A 14,268-nucleotide genomic window follows, 5' to 3' on the forward strand; every position below is an offset into this window, starting at 1 on the left:
CAACACTCGCTTTTCTTTTACAACTGTCTTATTTCTTCTTTGGTGGTCTCACAAAAATATAAAACTGAAGTTGCTTTGGTAAAGGTAAGGCAGATTTTTCTCCCTTACAAAACCGCACCGGTTCTTCCAAAATGGCTTCTGCTAGCTAGCAAGCTAAGATACTAACGTTTAACAGCAGCTTGCTTAAGCTAACTATAGCATATCAGCTTAGGAGCCGGCAGATAGCCTAGCTTACGGATGGCTCAGCTGATTTACATTCAAGTAGAAAATGGCGTCGCCGTCTTGCTACTTTTAACTTGTATTTGCAGGAAATTAAACTTGGTAATGCATCGTTTAACTGTCATTTAATACGACTGGTCAGTATGTCCAGTGAGAGGGGATTCGTGCCAGGGTCACGTCTAAACTGGCCTTAAATCCTTATGTCAAGCCTCAGCCATGATGGGATGGCGATACAAGCCCAGTGGACTGGAAGCGTTAGCGGCTAACCACGCCGCCCTGCCCTATTTCTCTGCATTATGGTGTATGGGGTAACGGTAGGTTTGCAGGCTAGTCCTGTCATCGGGCAGAACATAAAACTATCAAAGAGCATCTCAGATCACATAGCAACACTATTCCGGTGTAACTGCAGACATCCCCTCTCATATTAGGTTACACAACCAATTAAACCCTTTGTAGGCCATATAAAACGCGGTTACTGTAACGTGGTAAACATCTTACCAGTGTCGTGACGTAGCTAACTTATGCATTTAGCAACCTAGCCGGCTAATTAGTTACCGTTAGCGAGTGCCGTTAGCCTTTTAGCTGACGCACCTTTGCTTTGTTGTAGCCGACAAAAGACGAACAGAGATTTCTACGTTTGGGCATTTGCTGTCATTGTGCCAAACCAGCGCATCAATACTCAGCTAATACATTTGTATTGGGTACCCTGTCGTGTACGGACGTTGCTATGTACATTTGAGTTATCGTTAGGTGCTAGGCCTGTAACAAAGACTTTGCTGCTTTACTGTTTATCAAGCTAAACTGGCTAACTGACTTTGTCCGTAGAAAACGCTGCATAAAAAGATATCGTAATGCCCTCGTTAATGTCTGTTTAATTATGTTATAGCTAATGGTTTCTATGTCTTGTTTCCTCCCCCCGACCCAATGCAGTTACTAATTACATTCCCTTTTCTCTTCCTCAGCACCGTTTTCCCCATCCCTTCCTATTATTCTTATTCTTTTGAGTATTCTTCATTGTCAAGCCGCCAAAGTGGAGAGTGTGATTGCAGAAGGGGGTGCTTCTCGTTTCAGGTAATAAACCAAAGCTTGCACAGGAAATACCAACATAGAGATTCTTTTCTCTTTTTTTTCACAGTTAACCCTCTGCTAGCATTTTGGGCAGGAACTTCCGGCCTTTAGAACAAAGCAGGATGTGGGAAGGCTCAAAATGGCTGTCGGACATTTCTCTTTGTGAAACCTTTTGTAAAAGGGGGGTTGGGTAGACATAATGAGCCATGGGAAGCTTTCTGTCCTGTTGGTTGTGAACACACAGCCACACACACCCAGTTCAGTGTATGGGGTCATGGTTGACAGGATGCCTCACCATGGATTAATTTTTAAAATATCTAAATTGAGGCTTCAAATGCCCTGGGATATTGTGTGTTAAATGTAAAATTTGGCAGTTTTACGGTTGCTGTCATATGGTGCACCTTCTAAGAGGCTTCACATGGTATATCATTTGGCAAATTGGGCAGGTTGATCATTAAAGGGTTTTTTTTTTTTTTTAAATGCCCTCAAATGCTTCACACGGCTGCAGATACCCAGAATAAACACCAGTCACTTGCACTGTTGAGAAAATTTGAGTATTAGTAGACCAGGATGTCTGTGATCAAACAGAGCAGTCAGCGGTGAAGAGTGGTCTGTTCTGCTTTTCCGCTGCATGTTAAACCATGTAACCTGTTTGAAGCCCTAGCTTTTGTGTGTCACATTATGTTTTGGCTATTCAAATGATTCTCCAGTTATTTACCTTGTATTTATTCAGGTCAATCATATTGAGATAGAACTCTCATTTTCTCCAATTTGTTGTCTAAGATTGTAAATGATAACAAATGGTTTTCATTACTGAAAAATCTGTTTGTTACCTTTTGATAATTCAGATTTACAGAGTAAGCTTTTAGGGAAAACTTAAGCAATGTGAAGCTGATCAAAATTGGTAATGGCAAAGTTTGTGAGGTTTGAATCAGTAACTCATAAACCTAGGTTCATCAATAGTTAGACGAATCAAACAGAGGTCACTTACTAAGGCATAAACTTTTGCAGAGTCATGCCAAAATAAAAAAAGTATGTAGTCAAAAGGAGACTTATTTTAACCCAAATTTAGCTCAACAGAATACAGAGGTTTGCAAAACTTGTGACATAACTTAAAACCAAATTAATTCTAATCCAATAATGGTTTTATTTGGTCAGCAACTACAAGGTAAACCATAGAAATAAACTGAGACAAAATGTGCAGCATGAAAGGTATAACCTTGGTTCTGTCTGTGCAAGATACAATGTTGGCCAAACCATGGCTACCTGTTTCAGCTTTGCTCCTCTCAATTGATTGAATGGTGCATTAATGCTCCCACCATCACCTTAAATGCTTGCATTTGCCAGTGCTCTTTATAAATGTGCATATAGTCATTCTTGAAGCTGCATCTTTGGTTGTCCTGCAGCAGTCACTTGAAAATATATCATGCAATGTTTATTCATGAAGTTTTTGGCCAGACCAAGCCATTATTCCTACTCGGTTTCCACTTTCAAATTATTTTTTTAACTCAGTGTTTTATTGTTTTTCCAATAACTGCCACAGAGCTTTGACCTTGTTTTTCCTGCAGTTCTATAACACATAATCAGTCACAAGGATGCTCATAGTTCGTATTTTAATTTATATAATGTAATAAAGACATTTTATATGTATGGTTGTATTATATTGTAGATTAGTTTTTGTAATTGTGCATTTTTGGAGTTTATAAATGTAAATTTATCTCTTTTTAAAGTGAGGGCACTTGTTCCTTAGTGTCTTTTTCAGTGTAAATGAAGGCTAAATGAATGAAAAAGCAAGACAGTTAATGTGTTTCCTATGAGGTAAAGATAAATCATTGCATCTTGTGTGGTGTTGCATGTATCTAATGTGTTCCAATATTTGTTTGTTCTGCAGTGCTTCTTCGGGGGGAGGAGGTGGTAGGGGTGCACCTCAGCACTATCCCAAGACTGTCGGCAACAGGTTTGTGATACGGCATCTTTTCGAGAGCATGTTTAATGTATAGTGATTTCATTTAGAACATTACGCCACCATGACTATTGTTAGTAGTTTCCTCCACTGCAGAAAAATAGACTAGACAACTCAGTTGATTAGAGAATTCCAGGAAACTCTGATTTGAATACCCAGAAGTCCTGTAACATGATGTCAGTCAACCTCAGATAGTGCAGGCTTGTTTACTGAGCTAGGCAGTCTGGGATCATTTTACAACAAATGGTATAAAAGGAGGAAAGTGTTTAAAGGCCATGCGTTGGCAACAGTGAACTCCCACTTGTGAAACAAAGAACAAATATTGTTTTGACTGCCTGTGATGAATTATCTACACCATACACCTGGATTTTAAGTAAATAATATGATGAGGCAAAACGCTTCTTCTCTTACTACGATCCTATTGTGTGAATTGGACTGTAGGATTGACTTGGTATGCAGCGTGTGCATTCGCTTGTAAAATAAGAGTATGTATGTAAGAGATTAGGTTTTATGCTCGAACAAGAGCTTTATATTGTAAGGGCATTTGTGTATGTTTCTGTACCAGCTGCAGTGTCATCAAATTGTGTGAAAGTTCACTCACTCTCTTTGTGTTTCCTTCTGCAGCGAGTTCCTGGGGAAAACCCCAGGGCAAAGCGTTCAGAGATGGGTTCCTTCACGAAGCACTAGACGAGATGTCAACTCCAGCAACGAAAAAGAGCGACATGATGCAATCTTCAGGAAAGTGAGGGGGTAAGGTTCAAACCCATGTGCATATTTTAAGAGTTAATTATCCATCCCTTTGTCTCTAGGGCCAAAAACAAGCAAAACAATTTTTTTGCTACCTCCTCCTTCCCCCTTTATCCAGTCTTACCCAGTAATAGCGTGCAAGAATTTTGATCTCTTGTGGTCCAAAGATTGTTGGTGCTGAAACCATTTCAGTTGTGTGCAGAGTCCAGTTGTTACAAAATTTACAAAACCCATTGCATCAACAGATTAGTGTGGTTTGGCTTGCAAAAAATCATTCATGTCAGTGGAGCTTTCTTGCAGAAAAATGCCAGTAAATGTTTGAACATTAATCTTGAAAGTTGGATCAGTGTCTTGAACAAAGGTTGCAGGACTTGAGGTCAGGTTGATTTAATGAAAATACCTAACTACTGTCAGAAAATCTAATTTCAGTTTCCCCTAAAAGGCTTTTCTTTAATTCAGTCTTCTGCTGAAGCTATTGACGCTATCAGCGTTCACATAATTCAATAGGGACAGACGGTTGAATTGCATAGTGCTACAGTCATTAAGATGGCATGTGCTCTGCTGAAGGCACTTGAGCCCTGCTCCTCTCTGTGTCAGGTGATGTTTACAAGCACAAAAGATGAAGAGGTGACTGTTTCCTCGGGAATGTAGGTTTGCTGGTGGCCACCGCAGGATACAGATGATACAGACTCTGCAGCCTGTCAGAGTAACTTACTACACATGTTTACTTATCTGCAGTAATTGTCCCAGTTTTAGAGCAGACTTGTGCTGTGCTGCTGTACACCTAAATTAAACAGAAAAGAATCTGTGCCCAGGAAGTAGGCAATTTCTCTTCTTGCTGAATTGCTTTTCGAAATTCATGATCAGAAAATATGTCTAACATTGACTGACACACTGACAGAATGCTATGCTCTCAGTAAGTACAAAGCCAGTGAAGAATGAGAAAGTCACTGTATAATGATATGTAAATAAACCCTGTGAATGCATCATAATAAATAGGCTTTTTGCAGTCAGTTGTGTGAATGAGTGCTCAGTCAGTGAAGCATCATGAATTGGTTGATGGCAAATTTTTGAATGACTGCAATTAAGATGTAATGCAGTATAAAACATTAGAGTGGGTTTGACATAAGATTAATTACTTTGCTACTTGGTGTCTTAAATACCCCTCTGATACAGATGGTGTTCCTGAATGAACCTGCAGTTTTCATGGGTCTGACTAGACCAGCCTGGGTCATCATACTGCTCATCTTAATTTCTGTTCAGTCAGTTTGCTATATGATCAGTAGTATTAAATCCCCCTTTTAGCTCGTCACATGCAACTAAAAATATGGGAAAAACTTCTTGATAAAATGTCAGCATCGTGATCCTGCACAGTCGTATAAACTTCCTACTCGTGCCTCTCCCTCCACCCTCTTGTTTTTATTTTTTCTAGCATACTCAACAAACTCACGCCTGAGAAGTTTGACAAGCTATGCCTTGAGCTCCTGAACGTGGGCGTAGATTCAAAACTCGTCCTTAAAGGAATCATCTTGCTGGTAAGCATACTTTTTTCTTTTTTTATTTAGGGTTCTGCGAAATGGAAATGTATTCATCGATATTTGGCAGGCTGCAATGAGTGACTCATACCCATACACTGCATGTTTTAATGACATGAGTGGTCTCTGGTTTCTCCCTCCTCTCTCTCTCTCTGCCTGTCTCTCACTGTGCGATTCAGATTGTAGACAAAGCCCTAGAAGAGCCGAAGTATAGCTCGCTCTATGCTCAGCTATGTCTGCGCTTGGCAGAGGACGCACCAAACTTTGATGGCCCTTCATCTGAGATCCAAACATCCCAAAAGCAGAGCACAGTAAGCTTGGCTGTTCATACTCCCGAACCTCTAGCTTTCTCTTCTATAACACTAATGCCATTCCTGTTCTGCTGAACAAGCCATTATAAAGCACCACTCTACAGTTTCTTAATGATTTTTTAAAACCACCCCCGTGTAACACAAATGTAAAATGCAAATGGTTCTAATGTATTTTTGTATTCTATGCTTTTATGGGAACACTTTGCTTTGATATTGCTTGTTGCATTTCATCTAACTGATGTCTTCGTTGCTATTGTAGACCTTCAGAAGACTGCTGATTTCCAAGCTTCAAGATGAATTTGAAAACCGCACCAGAAATGTTGAAAGTAAGCCTCCATCTTCTGTGCCTTTGTCATATGACGTGCAGCACCTCATTTTGCCACGGCCTGTTCACTAACTGCATTTCCTCCTCTTTTACCCCAGTCTATGACAAACATGACAACCCTCTTACTTCTGAAGAGGAGGAGCAGCGTGCCATTGCCAAGATCAAGATGCTTGGCAACATTAAATTCATCGGGGAACTTGGCAAACTCGACCTCATCCACGAATCTATCCTTCATAAGTGCATCAAAACAGTACGTGCACGCACTTTGTTTGTTTTTTGTGTGTGTGTTCTGAAATTCACATCATACTTTTGATTGTTTGAAGTCACTGTTTCTCATTTGTGAGACAGTACAACGCGGCGTGAGTTAGAATCAAAAGAAATGCTGCATACCTTGATCAAAATAAGAGCAGAATATCCGGTATGACCCCCTGCTTTCCTTTCTCTCATTTATCTTTTTCTGAAGCTTCTGGAAAAGAAGAAGAGAGTCCAGCTCAAGGATATGGGGGAGGATCTGGAGTGCCTCTGTCAGATAATGAGAACAGTGGGGCCGAGACTCGACCATGAGAAAGCAAAGGTAAGAACTCCGGCCTTTCATGGCTCCTCTAAACCATAGCCATCTGGAGAGGCTGTATATGGCTTTGAGGTAGTAATACTAAGGGGTCTTTAGATCATATTGACGGACTATTTATAGGTGAACCAGCTACTTTTGCTTTTGACTGCAGCAGTAAAACCGTAAAAGCTTGAGTAAATAATTTACAGTTTCTATAAAATGATCAGGCTGAGAAACAAAAAACAAACATTTTACATTTGGTTTAGCTGGAAAGTTTGTTTGTTTGTTTTTGCCTGGTTCAACGGTATCATCCCATGTCCTTACTTAGCCCACCATCTGGCTGGACACAGCTTCACCTAATGCCCCAGCTGGCTCACAGCCACCGCTAATGTAAATCCTGCTGCCATAATGTATTTACAAGCTGTGCTGTTTCTGACTCCCACCCTCCCCTCTCCACCCTTCCACCAGTCTTTAATGGATCAGTACTTTGGCCGTATGCGATCCTTAATGAACAACAAGGAGTTGCCCGCTAGGATCCGCTTCCTGCTGCAAGATACAGTGGAACTGCGAGAAAACAACTGGGTCCCCCGCAAGGCTTTCATTGACAACGGACCAAAGACGATTAACCAGATCCGTCAGGATGCAGTGAAAGTGAGTCCAGTGAAATTATGGTGCTGGTTGTGCAGATCGCCCACATTCTGGGATGATTAATAGTTGGTGGCTAAAATCAGAAGCTGAGGTTACAGCATGCATGTGTTAAAGGGCTCTGTAAATAAACAGAACATTATAATCCCATCTCTCTTATGAAGAACAAGTTTCTGCCCATGAGCCAAGCTCCCTATTGTGAAGTGTGTGAGTCAGCAGGACATTGTCCTGACAGAGTGTGCACAGGATGTAATTAACTTTCTGATTTGATAACAACCATGCAGTTCATTATTGCACACTTGAGTTAATGTTAGAAATTCAAGTTGCGTTCTGGGTTAGGCTTTTAATCATGTTGTTCTTTTTAATGACACTGGCTCTGTTCTGTCTGTTCTTGTAGGATTTGGGTGTTTTCATCCCAGCACCCATGTCTCAGGGGATGAGGATGGACTTCTTCCTGGAAAGCCCCTTCATGCCCAACAGAATGAAACTGGACAGGGAGACTCTTGGGGGATTGGCCGACATGTTTGGACAGATGCCAGGTATGGGCTTTGGTCAATAGGGTCTTGTTTGGCCACATCTCATTGTTTTAATATTCACTTTCAAGTTGTCAGTGTCAATACTGGATTCCCATTTTATTGTTTAAAAATGATAAAATGATGAGCTGAAGATAATACCATTTCCAAGATGGACTCACATAACTTGTCGTTTGTCTTCTCAGGCAGTGGGATTGGAACTGGCCCGGGGGTTATTCAGGATAGGTACTCGCCCACTATGGGACGCCATCGAACCAACCCACTCTTCAACGGCCACGGTGGCCACATCGCCCCTCCACCACAGTCACAGTTCGACATGGGGCCCAAGTCCTTTGTTAAGTCCAACCAGGTAATCCTGCTAACTAGGCTGACAGCGCTCAGTGTTTCTCTACGAAGCCCAAAGTCCAGAATTTAAAAAGTGATCTTTTCTGCTCGTCTGACTTACGACAGGTTCAGAACCAGCATTTCCTCAACCAGAACCAGAACCACATGGCCCAGCAGCAGGTCCAGTCAAAGGACATGCCTCCACGATTCAGCAAGAAAGGACAGCTCAATGCTGATGAGGTAATAAGAACTAAATAAATGAAAGTCTAAAACATGGCGTACCAAGCCAGATGTTTTAGAGTTAAGACACTGCACAAGATATGGTCAGTGTGTTGAGTCTTCATGCCCACTGATTATAAAAAGACGCGTTATTCTGAGGAATTCAACCAGCTACCAGTCTTTCTTCTGTCTTTTACTCCATCTTTGATCTCCTCCATCTTTCCTGTCCTCCTCTATTCCCTCTCCTCTCCTCTCCTCTCCTCTTTAAACTGGTGGCTGGTCCGCTGACTGCGATTATGAGATATGAGGGCATGGAATTAGCCAATATGCAGATTTTGAATGTTATAAAGATTATGACTAATCTTATTGCTCTGTGTTCATTATGTCTCTTGGTCTCACAGATCAGCCTCAGGCCTGCTCAGTCATTCCTCCTCAACAAGAACCAGGTACCCAAGCTCCAGCCTCAGATCCCCACCATGATGCCTCCCAGCGCTCAGCCCCCACGCACTCAAACCCCCCCTCTGGGACAGGTAAGACGGGTGCTTGGACGAGAGAGTAGAGTGCAATTAACGCATACATAAATGGAGAGAAGAAAATATGTTTTTTAGAGAAAGTCAAAATGTTGCGATTTGTATCGGTGAAATAATCACATACACTTTGGCCTCAGCCTCCACAGCTTGGCCTGAAGACCAACCCTCCACCCATCCAAGAGAAACCTCAGAAGACGAACAAGAAACCGCCTCCTGCCAAGGAAGAACTGCTTAAGATGACGGTGGGCAAAACCATTAAGCTGATGTTTTGTTTTTGTTTTTGTAGAGGTCCACGTAAATAAAGTATAATTGCAAAGTAAAATCACCCCAGGGTAAATAAATCAGCAGTAAATTGCCACTACACTCTTATGTTTAAACAGCACTAATGGGTGCGACCAGAAATTGAGTCATATAAATAGTGGAGAAATACACTGCTTCCTTTGTATCTTTGAAACTTGCTACATCATTTACTTAATGTTTATTTTGAGCAATCAACGGATACCCTGCTCACTACCAGAGAGACATTCGGGACAGAGAAACATAAACCTACTAGGCATAAATATTCAGACAAACCTGCGTTTGTTTTCAGTCTGGTCCTCAGACTAACCCAGCTCATTACTGTACAATTGATTCCTCTCTTTAGGAGGCGATCATGACGGAGTACTTGAACAGTAAGAACCTGACTGAAGCTGTGTGCGGTGTGCGAGAGATGAAGGCCCCAAAGCATTTCCTGCCAGAGATGCTCAGCAAGATCATCGTGTGCTCCCTGGACCGTCCCGATGAGGACAAGGAGCACGCCAGCACTCTGATCCACACACTTCGCACCGAGGGCCTCATCACTGGAGAGAACTTCATGCAGGTGCGCGCATCCAGCATTCATTTAATATTTTGAGTAAATATCAAAATAAATCTACATATATGTAACTGAGCAAACAGTTAAAGCACAAAAATTACAATAATTGCACTGATGGGGAAATGCCCAGAAATGATTCCCACCAGTCAAGTTCAATCCAGCACTAAATATCCCCGGAGTTTCCAGAAAGAGGAGGAAACAAAACCATCTCATCACTTAATTCTGACATTTTCAAAACTGTGATGAATTACCCACAAAGGCTGCTGTTAATTATTGATGACACATTTTCCACTGATGAGCCCAGAAGGAGGGTGGTACATCATTATTCATGCTCTGACATTTCCTCCCACTCCTGCAGGCTTTCCTCAACGTCCTCGACCAGTGCCCTAAGATCGAGGTGGACGTGCCCCTGGTGAAGTCTTACCTGGCCCAGTTTGCGGCCCGGGGCATCATCGCAGAGTTGGTGAGCGTGGCGGAGCTGGCTCACCCCCTGGAGAACGGCACCCACTTCCCCCTCTTCCTGCTCTGCCTGCAACAGACGGCCAAGCTGAAGGACCGGGAGTGGCTGACCGACCTCTTCCAGCAGAGCAAGGTCAACATGCAGAAGATGCTCCCAGGTACATCCCTCTTTCCCCACCCACCCCACCCCCACCCTTTTCCTGTTAAACATGCTCCTCTGCCTTTATCAGAATTCCTCCCATTCTCCCCTTAACTGATATCACATCAGAAACACAAGCATCCCACTGAGCAGACCATTGTCAGCGTTGTAACCCCCCCCCCCCCCCCCCCCGTCTCTATGATTGCTCGGCAGAAATCGATCAGAACAAGGACCGCATGCTGGAGATCCTGGAAGGGAAGGGCCTGAGCTTCCTGTTCCCGCTGCTGAAGCTGGAGAAGGAGCTGCTGAAGCAGATAAAGGCAGACCCCTCTCCACAGTCCATCTACAAGTGGATTAAAGACAACATCTCTCCCAAGCTTCACACTGATAAAGGCTTTGTCAACATCCTCATGACCAGGTAAATATACCCCCCCCTCTTATTGGAGAAGATGGGACCAGCACATATTTGCCTTTTTTTAATATTGATTTATTATTAAAATAGTTGCTAATTGATTTTCTGATGCTCAGCTAATGGATAAACCATTGCCATTCAAACAACGATTAGGCAAATTAGGTTGTTGTGTCTTTTGCACACATAGGTAAACAGGAGGAGGCTGAAGTCATGAAGTGTTTTATTTTGTGTGTATAAATTCAAAGAAATCCAAGGAAATATTGGAGTTCACACGAGAGAAGGGCCTGTAGTGTAACTAATCAGCGTCCTCTGATCTTCTCCCAGTTTCCTCCAGTACATCTCCCAGGAGCTGTGCGTGGTGGAGGGCGACGAGCAGGCGGCTCCCTCCAAAGAGCAGCTGGAGCAGGAGAAACAGCTGCTGCTGGCCTTCAAGCCCGTCATGCAGAAGTTCCTGCACGACCATACCGAGCTGCAGGTCAGCGCCTTGTACGCCCTGCAGGTGCACTGCAACGCCAGCGGGTTCCCTAAAGGTACAGTATTCCCCAGTGTGTTGGACGGTCTGCTACAGCTAGACCAATAAACCCACCAGGCTGATAAAAGCTATCACTTACACATATTTCTTACGCTGTACGTGTTGGCCAGTAATGCAACAATCGCAGGACAAAAATGCTAGAAAATGTAAGCTTGGAAATTGTCTCTATTGAATAGTTTCACCACCAGAGAGAAGTGCCATGTTTATTTTTCAACAGCAGAATTTCCTGCTCGGAATATAAATATCTATCCATCTTCATTATATTGAATTGGCCTCAAAATCCAGTATCTACTGCGCTGTGCTGTCTGATTAAAACTGCAGCGACACTGGCTAAAACAATGATTTGGATTAATTATGAATACTTGTGCAGTTTTACTTTGAAGGGCATGTTTTGTCTTTACATAACATCACAGCAGACACTTTTTTTATCCAAAGCGACTTACAAGTGAGGGACATCACTAAAGCCAGAAATCATGATATAGATTTATGATTTATCGTACGTTACGTGTAGAACAAAATTGTGATTGTTTTTCTATTGGAAACATTCATTTAACTTTTTTCTTTCTTTTTCAAAATTGTGTGCGCTCAGGCATGCTGCTGCGTTACTTTGTCAACTTCTACGACATGGAGATCATTGAAGAAGAAGCCTTCCTTGCATGGAAAGAAGACATTACCCAAGAATTCCCTGGAAAAGGAAAAGCTTTATTCCAGGTACAGTAAAGCCGCCGCACATGGTTTTCGTTTTGTTTGTCTGTTTGTTTGTTTGTTTGTTTCTTAACATCTGCAGTAGAGAGAGTTTAGTTGAATGTGTATGACTGAATATCTGCAGCTCATAAACATCAGATGAAACGATTAATTTCAACTCATTTAGTACAAGATTGACAGGAATCTTTTCAAATCTGCCCCCCGTTTATCCCCCGTCAGGTAAACCAGTGGCTCACCTGGCTGGAGACGGCGGAAGAGGAGGAGTCCGAGGACGAAGCGGATTGAGAAACCAAGTCGAAGCATTATGGTGTAGAAGATCGACCTTATCTTTATTATTACACTCGCCTTTCCTTTATTAAACTCCATGCTTAATTTAACCACTACCACGTGGCACTCAGCTGCTTCTGTCTCGCAAATATAAACCGAAAAGCTTGTACCTGTAGGGCCTCATGTGTTACCACCCACACCATGATGATGGGCTGAGCAGCATCATTTGATCTGTTGCCTAATGGATGTTTGATTATGGATCTGTGTCCTGATCAGCTACATGAAGTCTGGAGTGGCTCAACCATGTGTTTTTTTTTTTTCTTTCTTTTTTTTTCTTTTTGCTCTGACTGTTTAGAGTTGTATCTGGTTTTTTTGGGGGGGTGGGGTTTGTTTTTATTGCATGTTTTTCATTTCCACTCAATTTTTCCAATTCTGATTTCCTCCTCCTCCCCCCCCGATAGGAAACTGGTTTATTTAAGAATGTTTAGGATTCTCCCCTGAATAAGTGAAATTAGTGGTGAGCTTCACTAATTGCTAGTTACAAGTATAAGACAAGTGAGGTCTCGTCAGTGATCTGCTTTGTGTTCTTCTGTAAGGGCCCAGCCTGGATTCCCTGTCATCACACACACACACACACACACACACATACACACACACACACACACACATGTGATGAGGGGATTTAAAATAAGCAGACAGGCTGCAGAGTGATCCACAGTGAAAATCCTCAACAACAGGCGACTGTTGGTGAAAGTATAATTAATGTCAAGGGGCCCAGCTGAAGTGAGAGTGAAGCATAAACTGGCAAAGCATTTCATAATGAATTAAGGTGCAGGTTTAGTCAACCTATGCTTACTAAAAAAAAATGTGTTCTGCTTCTTTTTTCTTTTTTCTTTTTTCTTTTTTTTTTTTTTTTTTTTTTTTTAAATAAAAGTGCTCTTCATAGTCACTGATGAGCATCTTCCTTTTTTGTGATTGCCCCTCCCTCTTCCTTTATCTGTCCCTATTTGTTGTCTTTTATTACTTGAGTGGTTGCAATACTTATCCTCCAAATGTTACGATATTTTAAAAAACTGTAATCATTGGTGTGCCGCCGTAACGTTTCAAAGTTGCCTGTGTTTCTACCTCTTAGTTAGATGGGCTTTTGTTTTTGTTTTGTTTTTTTTGTGCTGGGATAATGAAATCTAAGAAGAACCTAGAGTCCAAGCAAATGCTGAAGTATTTGATTTAGTCCTGGCCTAATTGCACAATAAATTAATTGAAGCAGACTTTCCTATGACGCTTCACATGGTTTACAAGTATTAATATTTAAGACCGCAAAGGAAAAAAAAAAAGCTTGTTTTTATGAATTTGATGTTCCTGTTAAAAGGCTTTCAGACGTTCACCCCCTTCACCCCCCCCCTGCAATTTGGAGTGACTGTTTTTATTTGAAATGCTCGATATGGAAAATGAAACAAGTGCATTTTTTTTTTTAAATGTTTTTCTTAAATTGGCAAAATAGAATCAAACCTTTTTAGACAAGTTTAGTTGAGCCCCTTCTCCCTCCCTCCTCTCTCATTACAATAAGTCTAACAGCTAAAAATGATCAAGTTTTACCCAAGAATCGTGCTCACAAGCCATGTTTATGTATAAGGCAATGGATTTGGATCATATTGTAAGGTATTCATAATTATTGTGCACCTCTATTGCTTTAATGTCAATAAAGTCCAGTACATGAGCACCAAGTATTTTTCACTTTTATTTGAATTTTTTTTTTCTTACAAATTCAAACGCCTTCAATGTTTCACACTTTTACATCTGCGATTGTCCCAGTCTGACTGGTCTCCTGAACTGTCGATGCCTTGCTGAAGAGCACGTGGGAAAGAAGTAGTAGGAGTGTCGTCGACGGTAATTACTGGTCACTCCTGGTCTGTGGGGATCCAGAAGTAATCC

General features: G+C 41.8%; 1 protein-coding gene across 1 annotated transcript; it reads left to right on the forward strand.

Moving 5' to 3' along the window:
* The first annotated feature begins 362 nt into the window (after nucleotides 1-362).
* LOC111222475 (eukaryotic translation initiation factor 4 gamma 2-like) lies at nucleotides 363-14,060 on the forward strand. Its single transcript, XM_022746212.1, has 21 exons — nucleotides 363-369; nucleotides 1,182-1,290; nucleotides 3,179-3,244; nucleotides 3,875-4,000; nucleotides 5,430-5,532; nucleotides 5,712-5,843; nucleotides 6,103-6,169; nucleotides 6,267-6,418; nucleotides 6,632-6,742; nucleotides 7,187-7,369; nucleotides 7,761-7,902; nucleotides 8,082-8,245; nucleotides 8,347-8,460; nucleotides 8,841-8,969; nucleotides 9,107-9,211; nucleotides 9,613-9,828; nucleotides 10,181-10,439; nucleotides 10,634-10,838; nucleotides 11,157-11,362; nucleotides 11,954-12,075; nucleotides 12,289-14,060. Exons 1-21 carry the CDS (start codon nucleotides 363-365, stop codon nucleotides 12,352-12,354), a joined length of 2,784 nt encoding a protein of 927 aa, XP_022601933.1. The 3' UTR covers nucleotides 12,355-14,060.
* The last annotated feature ends 208 nt before the right edge of the window (nucleotides 14,061-14,268 follow it).

Source organism: Seriola dumerili, unplaced genomic scaffold (assembly GCF_002260705.1).
Source record: "Seriola dumerili isolate Sdu_G_001 unplaced genomic scaffold, Sdu_1.0 BDQW01000097.1, whole genome shotgun sequence".
Classification (NCBI taxonomy): domain Eukaryota; kingdom Metazoa; phylum Chordata; class Actinopteri; order Carangiformes; family Carangidae; genus Seriola; species Seriola dumerili.

Bases quoted from the DNA above. Each gene is read 5' to 3' on its own strand.
- LOC111222475 (XM_022746212.1), top strand. The intron at 10,839-11,156 runs GTAAATATACCC...ATCTTCTCCCAG, and splicing joins GTCAACATCCTCATGACCAG to TTTCCTCCAGTACATCTCCC. The intron at 12,076-12,288 runs GTACAGTAAAGC...ATCCCCCGTCAG, and splicing joins AAGGAAAAGCTTTATTCCAG to GTAAACCAGTGGCTCACCTG.